Genomic DNA, 16,114 nt, shown 5'->3' on the forward strand with positions numbered 1-16,114 from the left:
TATATAACCTCATTTCAAAAAATAAAACCATGTGATAGTAAAATGAAGTATATAAAATATCATTTGGTCTAATGACTGTGTTTTTATTTTTCCAAAGATAATTTATCCGTGACTGTTAATGCTTTGAAAAGCTTTGCTGTCAAAGTCAATTGGTGGAGGGGGAGTCAGCATGCTCAGATATTTTTCTGAATAATAAAAATGCCCAAAATAGAATCTAGCGATGCAAGTCAACAGGGAGTGATGGAAAGAGGGGAATCTAGGCAAATTGTTTTATATTTTGCATAACTGAAGAGCCAGATGGTTTAACTGGATTTTTATTTTCAGAACCACCCACTGCAGCATTTTAACTAAGTCTCAAGTCAAATACAGTACAGTACTGCCAAATTGAGTTTAACAGTGTCTAGACCAGAGCCCATTACCTTATCCAGGCATTCCCAGGTTCCTTTTCCTCGTGGTGCTGCCAGACCTACCTGCCCTCTTTATACTGGTTTAAAAACAGTTTTACACTAACTCACTACCTCTTCCAGGTAGAGATGAGATAAAGCAATAGGTATGGCACATGCTCAGGAAATGTTCACGGTTCTGCTTTTGACTTTTCTTGTCTAATATCAATCTGGCAGTAATATTTAATCAGTCTTATCCAGTTGTCATTTTTATTCCATTTTGAAGAATCTTATAATGACCATCTTGCTCATCAGAGAGAAGCAAGAAAATTGATCTGACATGTCAAAAATTCACTACTGTCATATTTCACTGTTCAATTTCAGGGAATATTTGGTCTCATATTGTTTTTAATCGTCAATTTTAATCAGTAACCTAAATTAAAGCATATAAATTTTGTAAAACATCTTGCTTACAAAACTTTTATTTTCTTGCTGTTGTCTTTGTAAGGTCTTCACTTGATACACCAAAAGAATTCAATTGTCCCTTTCCTAGTTTTAAAAATTTCTGCTATTTCTTTTTTTCACTTTTTGCATCCCGTTTATCCCTATCTTTAACATGCTTAAATTCTGGCAAAGAATCGGAAGCTAAATGGCCAAATTCCTCAGGAAAGTCTGTACTTTTGGTATTTCCTGACCAACAAAAAACACGTTGGACCATGAGTCTAGCCAGAAAAAACAAATAGCCGTTGAAAATGATCCAGTCCAATTTTGTAGGTCCAGTCTAGAAAGGGATTTTGAGCTTCAGGTTAATATCCAAACTTTGTAGGTCAGAATGAAAGCAAATCTACTAGGGTTTGATCATCATCAGTTAAACCCAAAGAGCTGACTGGTGAAATTTATGCATACTTTCATTCCAAATGGCTAACACTAAATGTTTTTATGAGATTGAGTCACTTTTCTAAAGAAAGTTGCAGTAAACCAGTTTTATGTCAGAACGTCATGAAGGAATTGACTTTGGCATCTGCTCGTTTGGGCTTCTCTCTCTTCTCATATCTGCTTTAAGGAATCTAGATTAGATTTGTCCTACTAGCTTCTCTGCTTCAATCTTTTTATAGTTCATTGGCTGCTTGAGTCCCTGGCTCAATTGGGAGCATCAGACAACACTACCCTGCTCTGGCCTCCCCATTTGGGTACCTTCCAGTGTAGCCAAATTCCCCCTGGAATACAACTGTAACAGCATTAAACATGTCAGGCTTGGAATAATTTTGCTGACTCAGTTCAGAATTGGATTGAATGAAACATAGCTGCCGTTAACAAAATATTTTATGTTCTATTACACTTAGGGATGAGAACAATGCAAAAACACAGGAGCTGAGACTAACCATGTGTATCATTTTACATACAGGAAGAACCCCCCTTTGAGCCTGAGATACTGGTGTGCCTAAAGGATAAAGGAATTAGCTTTTGGCTTCTGAGTATCAGCCCGGGCACTGCACTGCATGATCCTGTTGAACAGAAGGTAAGTGTGACAATTTCATTTCCTGATAATTCAGCCCTGAATTACTTTAAGCACTTTTTTTGGTTCTGTATATCCAGAAAAAAAATTTTTTTTCAAACTTATATTTGGCTATATCTAACTTTTAAGAGGAGCAATCATGAAAAATCAAGTGGGATAACCCTTGGTTACAAACTTACTGGTTAAGAAATTAGGCTGTGAAGTAACAATTGAAATTAATATGCCATTTCCACCACGTGCTAGCTGTGTGATTTGGGCCAAATTACTTAATCTCTGTTAATTTCAATTTATATAGTGACAAAATGAGTATAGCAGTAGAACTTAATTGTTGTGAGTATTAAAGAAAGTAATCCATCTGAAGACTCAAGGGCATGGCGTTATGTGCTATGTAAGGGATCACTATCAGTTTTAGTAGAGTTTATAGGGTGGGGGAATTGGAATGAATGACAATTACCTTGTCTTACTCCACCATCTTGGCCTCCATGTGCCATCCCTGGTTTCATTAGACACACTTGAATTGTCAAGGGTGGGTCCTGAGCTGTAGTTTTGTAAGTCTCTTAACTTGGATCTTTCATTCTAATTCAGTTTGTTGAGAATACTTTAAACTTTTATGTAACATCTCAGAATGCTGTCAAATGCTTCAAGTTCTCACTTTCTTTTGGAGCTTGCCAGTATTTGGTGAGCATGCTCATTGTTTCTTTTTCTTTTTCTTTCCAGAATGTGTCTTCTCCTTCTTTGGGATCAATCTCTTATACTTCCTGTTACATTCTTTTCTTTCTCCTTTTCCTGTCATCATTCTCTATCCTTTATTCTCTTGGTGAAAATTTAAGTTCCCTTCCTCCTTCTCAGGGTCATATAACTTCACCCTTCCTTTCCAATATAATTCTATGCACTATATTTAAAAATTTTCATTTTCTGCAATAAATCTTATTAAACATTTCTTAATTCTCTTCATCTTCTCCCTGACTATGGCTGTTAGCTAGAAAGAAGTTCTTATTCTCAAAAGGAAAAAGCATATCTCACAAACTATAGACTGATAACTTTATCTCAGCAAGATTCTAGAGTACATTGTAAACGAATAGTTTTTGAGCACCTAGGGAAAAAACAATCATGAAGTATCAGCATGTATTCATTTAGAACAAGTCATGATGGATATAGTTTATTTCTTTCCTTGATAGGATTACTAAACAGATGGTCAGTAAATATATTAAGGATGACATATTTAGGCTTCAGCAAGTGATTTAGAAAGATTTCTTGAAGTGTTTTGTTTTTTTTTTTTAAAAAAACTACTTTTTAGAGCAGTTTAGGTTTACAATAAAATTGAGAGAAAGGTACAGGATTTCTCATTCCCTGCTTATAGACATAAATATCCTCCCCCCTTATCAATATCACTCACCAGAATGGTACACTTTTTACCAAGGATGATCCCACATTGACAAAGCGTAATCACTCAGTGCATAGTTTACCTTTAAGTTCACTCTTGGTATCCTACATTCTTTGGGCAAATGTACAATGACATATATCCATAATCATGTATCATACAAAGCATTTTCATTGCCCCCAAAATTCTCTGTGCTCTGATTGTTCATCTCCACTGTGTCCCTCCACCCTCCCCTAATTCCCCAGTGGCAAACACTAATCTTTTTACTACCTCCACAATTCTTACTTTTCCAGAATCTTATATAATTGGAAACATACAGTATGTAGCTTTTTAAGATTGGCCTCTTTCACTTAGTAATATGTATTTAAGTTTCTTTCATGTCATTTCATAGCTTGATAGGTCATTCCTTTTTAGTGCTGAATAATATTCCATTGTTTAGATGTATCACAGTTTATTCATCCATTCAGGAACTGAAGGATTTGGTTGCTTCCAAGTTTAGACAATTATAAGTGAAACTTCTGTAAACATCTGTGTGCAGGTTTTTATGTGGACAAAAGTTTTCAGTTCCTTTAAGTAAATACTGGAGCACAATTGCTGAATCATATGGTAAGAATATATTTACTTTTGTAAGCACCTTCCAAGTGTCTTCTGAAATGGCTGTACCATTTTGCATTCCCACCAGCATTATATGAGAGCTCCTGTTGCTCCACATCCTTGTCAGCATTTGGCGTTGTCAGTGTTCTGGATTTTGCCCATGCTAGTAGTTGTATCTCATTGTTATTTCATTGTTGTTTTAATTTTCATTTCTCTGGTGACTTATGATACGGAGCACCTGTTTATATGCTTATTTGCCATCTGTGTATCTTTTTTTGGTGAAGAGTTTGTTAAGATCTTTGGTCCATTTTTTTTTTTTCCTTTAGCATGGCTCATTTTTTAAGTGGGTTGTTTTTCATATTGTTGAATTTTAAGATTTCTTTATAGATGTTGGATAACAGTTTTTTAATCAGATGTATCTTTTGCAAGTATTTTCCCCAGTCTGTGGCTTATCTTTTCATTCTCTTGATATTCTCTCACAGAGCAGAAGTTTTACATTTTAATTAAGTCCAAATTATCAATTATTTCTTTCATGGGTTGTATATTTGGTGTTTTGTCTAAAAAGGCATCACCGTAGCCAAGGTCATCTAGGTTTTCTATTATGTTGTCTTCTAGGAGTTTAACATTTTTGTGTTTTACAGTTAGGTCTGTGATCCACTTCGAGTTAATTTTTGTGAAGGGTTTAAGGTCTGTGTCTAGATTTATTTTTTTGCAGGTGGATTTCCAGTTGTTCCAACACCATTTGTTGAAGAGATTTTCTTTGCTCCATTGTGTTGCCTTTGCTGTTTTGTCAAGGACCAGTTGACTATATTTATGTAGGTCTATTTTGGGGCTCTCTATTCTGTTCCATTGATTTGTCTGTTCTTTCATCAATACCACACTGTCTTGAATACCATAGTTTTTAAGTAAGTCTTGAAATCAGGTCGTATCAGTCCTCCAATTTTGTTCTTCTCCTTCAGTATTGTGTTGGCTCTTCTGGCCTCTCCATCTAAACTTTACCATTAGTTTATAGATAATAGAAAGTAATTCAGATTATTTATAGATCATTGGAAAAATCCAACCAGAGAATTATGTAAATTTGACATCTTTAAAATGACTGGAAACAGATTCATGAAATCCTTTCTGAACCTTGAATCAGTTCTGCAAGGTTGTAAAATATGCAGTCAACACACAAAAGTCAGTTGTGTTTCTATACGTAAGAAATGAAAAAAAGGAAATAGAGTTGGAGAGAAAGAAGTAAACGTATACATCTATGCTTAACGGATTTTTGACAAGTGCCAAGATCATCAGCAGTTAAAAAAGTGTCTTCAACATGTGATGCTAGGACAACTGTATATCCACATACAAAACAATGAAGTTAGGTCCTTACCTCACACTGTATAAAAAATTAACTCAAAAAAGTTGAGTAAGTTAAATATAAGTGATAAAATTGTAAAACTGTTATAAGAAAACATAGGGGTAAATCTCCATGGCCTTGCATCTGGTAATGAATTCTTAGCTATGACAACAAAAGTAAAAATATATTGAATTTTATCAAAATTAAAAACTTTTGTGCATCAAGGGCACTATCAAGAAAATGAGAACACAAGCTAACACAACATTGTGAATAAACTATACTTGAATAAAATGTTGTTTGTTTTGGGAAAAAAAGAAAGTACAAACACAACCTACAGAATGAGATAAAATATTTGTGAGCCATATATCTGATAATGGTCAGGAATCCAAAATATATAAAGACTTCCTACAGCACAACAAAAAATTAAACCACCCAATTTAAAAATGGGAAAAGAACTTAAATAGACATCTATACAAAGAAGATATAGATGCCCAATAAGCACATGAAAAGATTTTCAGCATCATTAGTCATTAAAGAAATGCAAATCAAAACTATAATGAGATAAAACTTCACATCCACAAGGATGGCTACAATAAGTATAAAAGAAAAATAACAAGTGTTGACAAGGATGTGGAGAAATTGGAACCCTGTACGTTGGTGTTGGGAATGCAAAGTGGTTCATCCGTTGAAAACAGTTTTGCGGTTCCTCAGCAAGTTAAATACAGAATAACCATATAATCCAGCATATTCCACTTCTTGATATATGTCCAAAAGAATTAAAAACATATACGCAAACAGGTTTTTGAACATGAATGTTCATGTACCATTCACAATAGCCAAAATGTTGGAAACAACCCAAATGTCCATCAATGGATAAATGGAAAAAAAAAATGTGGTATATATCTATATATCAATACACAATGGAATATTATTCAGTTGTAAAAAAAAAGTGAAGTACTGATACATTGTAAAATGTGGATATACCTAGAAAACATTATGCTAAGTAGAAGAATTGACACACAAAATGTCACATATTGTAAAATTCCACTTATATGAAATGTCCAGAATAGATAGATCTGTATAAACAGTGAGCAGATTGGTGGTTGCCAAGGTCTGAAATGGGCGAGAAGGGTCAAATGGGGAATAATTGCTTAATGTGTATATGGTTTTATTTTGGAGTAATGGAAATATTTTGGCACTAGATAAAGGTAGTGGTTGCGCAACATTGTGGATGTACTAAATGTCACTGAATTGTTCATTTTAAAACAATTTTGTTACCTAATTTCACCTCAATAAAAAAAATAAAATTTAAACTAAATTTAAACAACTTGATGTTTGGCCAGGATCAGTCAAAAGAAAGAGAATTTCCCAACTATAGCATGCCATGACTTTTTATTGTGATATTTGTTGCAAATTGTAATAAAAAATACTTTATACATGTAAGAGTTCAAATAAAATGCAATTCAGTGATGAACTATATCAATCACAACACAGCCTGTAAATGTTAGGAACCTAATCATCTTTGCTTGAAATCTGAAGAAATATGGAGGGCTCTTGGGAGTATCCACAAAACAATAACAGGTATTTTGTTTCTCCTACATTTATTTTTATTTGTTTGAGTGAAGTTTTTGATAATGGCTATGAAAAGAGGAAATTTTCTGAATCAGAAAGGGGTCATATTCTATAGCCACAAGCATGGATTACAACCTCATTAATTTTACCTCTTACTCTTGAGGATAGTACTAATTGATGGAGGATGATGAGTATCCCTGAAACTTGAAAATTTTAACTAACAACCTTGAAATATCAGGGAAAGCCCTTGGGGTCGTACTAAATTTAAGAACTAAAATGACACTTGAAGAATTTTTGAAATCTTTTTTTTCATTGTTTATTTAATGAGGGATCTTTCACACTGAAAGCAGTCCAGAGGTCGGGACGAAGGGACGATATTGCTTGAGAAACAAGGACGTTTGTTAAATCTCGAATTGTTCTTATTTTATTTTTTCGATCTTCATGTTGCATAGCTTAATTTAGTGGACTAGGTAACTAGTCAAAATGGGACAGTTTGAGAGAATATTACACAAATCAGGTAAATTCAGTGAAAGCTGTATCACCAAATAACTAGAATATGAAGTATTTGTGGGAAAGGTAGAGACAAGGTTGTCACCACCAGCTACCTCTTGTTATTACCTTTATTTACTTGTGCAACATTGGGCATAGATGACCACTCCCTCCCTTCATTTTAAGAACTTTTCCTCTTGTGGCTTCTGCAATACCACACTCCCCCAGTTTCCTCTAATATCATCAGTTGCCCAATTTCAGTTTTCTTCCCAGGCTCTTTCTCTGTACCCATACCATTTTCTGTTCTGGATTCATACGCTGTACCTCATCATGTCCCATACTTTTCAGTTCTGTCTTTGTGCCCTGACATCAAAACCTCTATCTCTGTCTTTGACTTTCTAAAAAAACACCAGACTGTATTTTCTACATGAATATGTAGTGATCTGTAAAAAAAAAAAAAAAAAAAAAAAAGATAATGCTTCTTTGTAATTGTTTGTAAGATTTTTTAAGAACTCTTGATTTCTCAACCCTAAATCTGCTTTTCCCTCAGTATTCCATATCTCAGCCTATGTCATCACTTATGCTAACTTAGGTCCAAAATCTGAGAGTCATCTTTTATTTCTCTCTTTTCTTCATCTAATTCTTCAGTTTGTTATTTTGGCTCTACCTCCATACTATGTGAAAAACTCTTCAGTTCTCTCTGTTTACACTATATACTCCTGATATTGTGCAAGTTATCATCCTTTCTATCTGTATTATAGCACTAACTTTTTAATTGGTCTTCCTGCTTCTGTTCTATCTTTGCTGTAATATACTACGCATAGCACAACCAGAGTGATATTTTTAAAACACAAATTGAATCTTGTCAATCTCTTGCTTAAAACTCTCCAATGTCTTACTGTTGTACCTATTTATTACCATACTTCTTCCTCTGGCTTACAAAGCCTTTCATATTTAGGTCTTCAACTACCCCCTTTAAATTTATCTCCTACCACTCTTCACAGAGCCCTTCTTTCTGCTACTTGAGCTCACAGGCTTGTGTCTGTAAGGTGGTGAAATTTTTATGAAATATTCTTCTGCATGATGACTCAATGGCAACCTCCCTTTTATCCTTAAAATCTCAGTTTAAATGTTATGTCTTCAGTGAGGCCATCCCTTACCACCCAAACCAAGGTAATCATTCGATCTCATCCTATCATGTCACCTGTTTTAGTTAGCTGCTTAGCTTTTTCACTATATGATATATAGTCTCATGAGAGCAGAGAATATGTCTATCTTATTCACTGCTGGTTGTTTAGCATACAGTATAGTCTCTGGTTATAGAATTTGGTCAGTAAATCCTTGCTTGGGAATTCCCTGGTGGTCCAGTGGTTAGACCTCATTGCTTTTACTGCCATGGCCTGGGTTCAGTCCCTGGTGGGGAACTAAGATCCCACAAGCCACGTAGTGCTACCAAAAATAAAAAATAAATCCTTGTTTAATAAGACAGATAGGAGCAATATTAATTCATTGAACAACTTGTAAGGGCTGTCAAGATAAGGGGAGGACATTTGAGAAAGATGGAGAGGTTAGGGTAGAAAGTTGAAAATTTTGCTTACTTCTCAGTTTAGCCTAAACTTAACACTATGTACTGTTAGCATTTCTTTGTTATGTACAACATTCTGTTCTCACTCTAAACTCTTTCCATCCATACCCTCCATTTTAATTCCCACCTCTATCAAGATAACTCAGTTTTGTATTTCTAGCCAACATCTTTCATCTGTTCTCCAAGTCTCTATATGCAAATGCTTATTTGGTATTTCTTCTTGAATATCTCAAACTCATTTCAGATCCAGCATGTCCCATGTATACTCATGATCTTTTCCTCTCAAATCTGATTGTCTTTCTGTATTCCTATGACTGATGCCTCTCTCTATCCCATTATGTAAGGCACAATCCAGAAATCTTTCTTGAAAGTTTACCCTTAAGCCTAAAATCCAATCTAGCAAGTAGTCTTGCTTACTCATCCTAAATATACACTGATTTTCCATTGCATCCCCACCTCTACCTCCTTAAAAGAAATATCTCAAATTAACAGAGCACTTACTGTGTGCCAGCGCTCTTCTAAGAGCTTTTTATTTATTAACCCACTTAATCATCTCAAACACTCTGTGAAGGAGATTGTGTCATTATTTCCATTTTACAGATAAGGAATCTTGACATAAGGAGTTTATGTAAGCTGCTGGAAAGGCGTAAAGCCATGTGCAAACCTGAGCAGTTTGGAGCTAGAATCCATGTGTTTAAACATGGCACTCTCTGATTCCAAGAACCCAGTTACCTTTAGCCTTAACATGCAATAATCTTTTATGGGACCTACCATCATTGGCTCCAGCTCCAATTGGATTTGTAATTGGATTTCTAATCTGCAGCCTGATTAATGTTTTCAAGATACATATCTCTTCATTTCGCCTATTGTTGAAAACATTTTAATATTTTACATTGTTTTTGGTATAAAAATGAGTGTTCTCATTGTTACTTTCAATGTTTCTCCCTTGGCGAATCCTTCCTTGGCCTTCCTGACTAGATCAAATTCCCTATCGAATGTCTTGTTAACTCATGATCCCAGCCTCCTCTGAGTTCACCTGTACCTGCAATGTACAGTTTCTGTGCACACTGATCTTCTCCCATCTCAGGTGTTGGCATCTTTGTTTCTCTGCTCAAGGGCTTGCTTGGATGCCACTGGCAAAACCCTGAAGTTGCCTAGAATTTAATGTTCCTAGAGGCAGACCTCATCCAGTGAGGAACAATAGTTTGTTGATAAATACCCCATCTCCCCCATATATTAGTGGGGTACTTCTGACTTGTGTTCCAGAGTCTTTTAACCCTTTAAAGCATCTCTAACAGAAATGAGTCTCTGTTGTTCACAGAGGTAGCTCATTCATGAAAGCACTCTTTATTAATTTTTTTCCTTCCCTACATCACTTTCTCTACTACCTCACTTGTGCTTCTGTGGTTAATTCCCAAATAAACCACCTGCATTGAGTTCTTATTTCAGGGTAAGCTTTTGGAGAAACCTAAAATATGGCATCCCCATAGTTTACCCTTTAACACTACCACGTACCTCTGCTTCATAGCACATGTAGAGTTTGTTCAGATGCATAGAAGGAGGCCTGGAATAGTGTTCACCAAATGGTCATTTTTTTGGAGGATGGAATTTTTTACTTTCAGTATTGCTTTTTTCTTTTATAGGCATTATAATTTTAATACAATCAATGGCATAAAAATTTTCCAGAGCCATAAATATTAATAAAATGATATACTTTGCTTTTAGTAAGACTGTCTATAGAATACAAACTTCCAACTTTAACTTAATTTGCATGACATACATGTTCACTTTATTATTCATATACTGGCTGAAGGAAATAGCTTCAACTTTAGTGGTGAGAATATTTAATTACCACAGCCTAGAGAGGGTCCCCTTATTATGCTTTGTATGAGGTTTTGCTGAAGTAAAAATTGAAAAATTCAGGTGGCTAAAGAGATAGCATTTTGTCATACTTGAATTTTTCTTAAAATAGACTTAATATGTCATTTTGTCTCTATTTTGTAGTCTGAGTTAAAAAGAAACTATCTTGGTGTCTATATTTCACAGTTAAACCATTAGCTTTGCTGCTATAAACAAACATTTTAAAGAGGAATGAATGCAGCTATATTTAGACAAAGTAGTATTGAAGTGTGGCCCTCAAGCTAATATGAAATGAATGGCTTTTCCTCCTCCTTTTTAACTGAAGGTAAAGTAAAAATAGAAAATGGAAAGAATTTAATCCACTCAGTATGACCCCAGCAGAAACTCAAAATACCAATAAGGGGCTTCCCTGGTGGTGCAGTGGCTGAGAATCTGCCTGCCGATGCAGGGGACGCAGGTTCGTGCCCCGGTCCGGGAGGATCCCACGTGCCGCGGGGCGGCTGGTCCCCTGAGACATGGCCGCTGAGCCTGCGCGTCAGGAGCGTATGCTCCGCAACGGGAGAGGCCACAACAGTGAGAGGCCCGCGTACCGCAAAAAAACCCCAAAAAAACAAAACAAAAAAAACCCATTAAGGCTAAATTATGTAACTGGAAATATGTTTTGTTCACCACCAATAAGGCCATCACACATAAATTCTGCTTTTTAAAATGTTTGAAGAAAATAGGGTCAATGTGAGCTTCAGAGAATAGGTATTTACAGATCACAGATTTTAAAAATGGCTTTGTAGTCAATAGAAAGCACAAGCCTTCTTTGGTTGATAAAAATGTTTCACTGAAGCCATGGAAAACTTTTTTGTTTGCTGTGACCCTAAAAGATTAATTCATAATAAGTCACTGAAAATATTATATTATGAAAATACAAGGTCCTAGAGGAGCCTCTGGAGTCAGAAGGTATGGGTCTAGTAATAAATCAAATGTGTTTTTCTTCTATTCAATTTTTAAAGGTAAAAAATATTAATATTTTATGTTGGGAGAGGTTGGGACAGTGAAGACACTCATGAATTTCCAGGGGCCTTATACAGTTGGAAAATCTTAATGTGCATCTCCTTCTACTTAGAAGTATTATCCTATGGAGGGGAAATGGAAAAATGCTCAAAGACCTAGAGAGAAGAATGTTTTCATAATATGGCTTATTACAACCAGCATTTTTTTTCTTAAAGAAAATCACTTAAATGTACAATCACAAAAGAGTTAAATAAATAATTATACGTCTGTAATGAAAGATTTGCTAGCCTTTAGAAATAATAAACAAATAGTCATTGACAGGAAAAATGTTCACGATCTATTGTTAAGTGAAAAAAGTATGTTTCCAAATATGTAAGACATAAAGTCACGTTTAACAAGGACATGTGTCTGCATATTTGAATATGTAGACAAAATCTGAATGAAACACAGTAGTCACCCCTTACCAGTGGGGGATACATTCCAAGATGTATGTGCCTGAAACTACAGATAGTGCAGAACCCTATATATACTATGTTTTTTCCTATACTAATGAGGGGTAGCATATACAGTGTGGATACATGGGACAAACGGATGATTCACGTTCCAAGCGGGAAAGAGTAGGATGGCGTGAGATTTCATAACACTATTCAGAATGGCCCACCATTTAGAACCTAGGAATTTTTTATTTCTGGAATTTTCCATTTAATATTTCAGACTTGGTTGACCATGTGTAACTAAAACCAAGGAAAGCAAAACAGCAGATGAGGGGGGACGAATATATACAATATTGTAAATCATGATCGATTTAGTATAAGATTGCAGCCTTCTTTTTTACTCTATTTTTAACTATCTATATTTTCTAATTTTTCTGCAATGACTATTGCTTCTATAATAACAGGTAAATAAAAGTTACAAAAATAAGACGTACCTCGACTTTATATCTGACAAGTCACTTAATTCTCTCTTTCTGTATTACAGTGAAAGTTAACTGAGAAACACGTGTGAAACCTTTGGCAGAGACTGAGCACTTAATAAATTTGACTTTCATGGAATCTGAAAGTCATGCCTCTGCCACAATTTAGGAATGTGACCTTGAGCAAATTTAACTTCGAGTTTTATTTAACCTAATGGATAGTATTAAGGAGCTACACTGATTTTAAGGCTTCACTTCCAATCATTTTATTTTATGGAGAATCTAGTATAACAAACTGGATGTAGCAGTATTATTTTCAATATATTAGAAGTATATATGTTTATACAACCAGAGGAGGGGAAAATGAAATACGAGGAGTGGGCTTTTGTCAATCTGTAGAAATGTTTATGCTAGAATCAACAACGCATCCCACCTAAAGCCCACATGAATATAATTCAGAACGTAAAGTATGGGCAAGTTGAGAGGAGCAAGGGAGATGAAGTAATAAGTTTGCCAGGCTATCCTAGAAAAGAACTAGGCCAAGACAACTCAACTATTGCAGCCACTTAAAAGGTGACTGCACTGCTGGCCACTTCCATGGGTCAAAAGGATTAACATTAAAGAGAGATATTTCAAAATTTAACCTTTATGATATTCAGAAATAGAAGTAAAGTCCAACATTCCATGGTAAGATCCCAAGCAAGAGCCCCAAGGCAGCCACCCCAGTTATTCTTCTCAAGGGATGAGCCAGGCAGGTTGACAATTAAAAATCTCCCAATCTTGAGTAGCTTGGGTATGCCTTCTGTTCCTGGTTCCTAAATTGATTTTAAAAGGAAACAATGGGAAATATATTGGATCATTGGCTTCAAACATCCCTGGCTCTTTGGTAGGACCTAGATGAATACTACATCCTATTCAATATAAAACTGTTTAAGTGAGAATAGATTGCTGGTGAAGGAGAATATTAGTTCTAGGAATTTCAGTGGCAAAGGTCATGGCTGCCTCTATTTGTGCCCAAATGAAATGTGAAAAGGAAGTGATGATATAGTGAATGAAATATTTTTAAATTGGCAGTGCAGAAACTTGGTTTTTAGCCCTAGTTTTTCTGCTAACTATGCAATTTTTTTTTTTTCTTTTGCGGTACGTGGGCCTCTCACTGTTGTGGCCTCTCCCGTTCTGGAGCACAGGCTCCAGACGCGCGAACTCAGTGGCCATGGCTCACGGGCCTAGCCGCTCCGCTGCATAGGGGATCTTCCCGGACCGGGGCACGAACCCGTGTCCCCTGCATCGGCAGGCGGACCCTCAACCACTGCGCCACCAGGGAAGCCCCTAACTATGCAATTTTATGTGAGTTATATTACCTTCATGAACTTCGGTTTCCTTCTCTAGATAAACAGACTTCATACTATGTATTTGTATCCTATGGCTTCCATAACAAATACCACCAGCTTATAATTACAGAACTTCAGTCTCTTATAGTTCTGAAGGCAGCAAGTCTGAGATCAGTTTTACTGGGTCAAAATTAAAGCAGAAACTAACACACCATTTTAAAGCAATGATACTCCAATAAAGATGTTAAAGAATAAACAAATAAATAAAATATTGGTAATGACAAAAAAAAAATGAAGTTAGCAGAGCCACACTCTCTCTGCAGGCTATAGGGGAGCATCTATTCTTGTCTCTTCAGCTTCTGGTGGCTTTTAGCATTCCTTGGCTTATGGCTACATGACTTCAATCTCTGCCTCTTTCTTCACATTGACTTCTTGTGTGTGTGTGTGTGTGTGTGTGTGTGTGTGTGTGTGTGTGTGTGGTATGGAATCTTACTCTATGTCCTTTTTATAAAGATATATAGGGAACTTAGGGCCCATCCAGATAACTGGATCCTCCAATCTGAAGATCCTTAACATAATCAAATCTGTGAAGACATTTCATAAAAGATAACAGAGGTTCTTGGAATTAGGATATTTTTCAGGAGGCCATTTTTTGACCTACTATCACCACTTGGTTGACAAGGTACAGTTTTATAATTCAGTAACTCTTTAGGGAGAAGCACTTTGTTCTTTAAAAATTCCTTGGAGTCCTAGCGACAGAATGAGAAGTAAAACAGAGCTTCTTGGCTCCATTCTACTTCTCTTTCCACCCCAAACTATCTATTTCTGAAAAAAGGTACAAATGTGTGGGGGGGGGGTAAAAATTAAATGACTCCTTTAGCTATATCACAGAATATTTTAAAGTAGCATTCTAAAACCCAGTCTTGCAGAGGAAGCTGTGTAGACAGCCCGTCAAGTATCTAAGTCAAAAAAGTATTTAATAAAAAATCCTAAACAAGATATTTTTTGCCATTTTTGCTAGCAGATCTGAAACTCATGATGGTACAAAAATTAGGAAAGGACCATAATATGTTTTGACAACAATAGAGAGCCCTCTAAAAACTGTTAAAATAAAATACATTAGAATAAACTATGAAATTTAGGTCTTTGCTTCAATTTCAAAAAAAGGCAAATCCAGCAGATCAATGAAAATACTTCCTATTTAAAAATGATACATTTATAGGCCATTTTCACAGTAACTAAGAAAGAATAGTAACTGGAAACTTTGGTTGCAGAGTATAATTTCAAGATCAGTTTCTCTCCAAGATTAAGTGGAAGGATCTAGAACTCCTGAAAGTGATTTCCTGTGACTTTTCCAGACAACATGACTGATGGACAAGGTTGGATTCAATGCAGATTCAGTAGAGCATTCAAAAATATAGTGCAAGTGGAGTAAGGATGCCATTAATCATCCAGCTGGGCTCTGAATTCAGGGTAAAGGAACTGAGGTCTAACACTTAGCAGCATTCAGTCTTAGACTTCGGAATGTTTTAAAGTGACTGCTATGAAATATGAAATATATTAACTAAATAGCATACCATCACCATCATCACAAATTTGAAATGATGGACCATTATTCTGATGATAATTCTGGAGTGTGGTGAGTGAAGAAAAACATCTAACATTTGATTCCCTTCCACCCCCACTACAGGCTCTTTTCAAAGCCTTAAACAATAAATATTCATTCATGTATTCGTTCAATATTTATAAAATGACAGCTCTACAATATGGAAAACACTGGGAATAGTTTGACTTCATCTTTGTCCTTAGAAATTTCCAGCTAATCAAGGTAGACAAACTAAAAAACTGAGATTCTGAGGATTGTAAACGGTTATGAGCAGAGAGACAGGGTTGATTAAGTCTGCTGGGGAAAAGTAATTTATATGTGTATGGGGAGAATGTCCCAAATAAGGTGTGATAGAATGTGAATAAGCATAGAGTTTAGAGATGTAGGGTAGCAAGGCAACAATATGCTTCTTCCTTGAATATTGGAGTTAAGGAAGAGATGAAGGGGGAGAGGTTTCAATGTTAAGGAGGAATTTTGAAAATTTCACATCAAATGATCATAATAAAATAAAATATGAAGTTGTCTACTGAACACAATGCAAAA

General features: G+C 35.6%; 1 protein-coding gene across 1 annotated transcript in view; it reads left to right on the forward strand.

The window, feature by feature from the left end:
• The first annotated feature begins 1,393 nt into the window (after positions 1-1,393).
• Positions 1,394-16,114, forward strand: part of TMEM196 (transmembrane protein 196) — a 207,032-nt gene continuing 192,311 nt past the window's right edge. Inside the window, exon 1 of the mRNA XM_067746196.1 lies at positions 1,394-1,902. Within this exon, the coding sequence (XP_067602297.1) occupies positions 1,883-1,902 (20 nt within the window). The 5' untranslated portion in view covers positions 1,394-1,882. The remainder of the gene's footprint in view (positions 1,903-16,114) is intronic.

This window comes from Pseudorca crassidens, chromosome 8 (assembly GCF_039906515.1).
Source record: "Pseudorca crassidens isolate mPseCra1 chromosome 8, mPseCra1.hap1, whole genome shotgun sequence".
NCBI lineage: Eukaryota > Metazoa > Chordata > Mammalia > Artiodactyla > Delphinidae > Pseudorca > Pseudorca crassidens.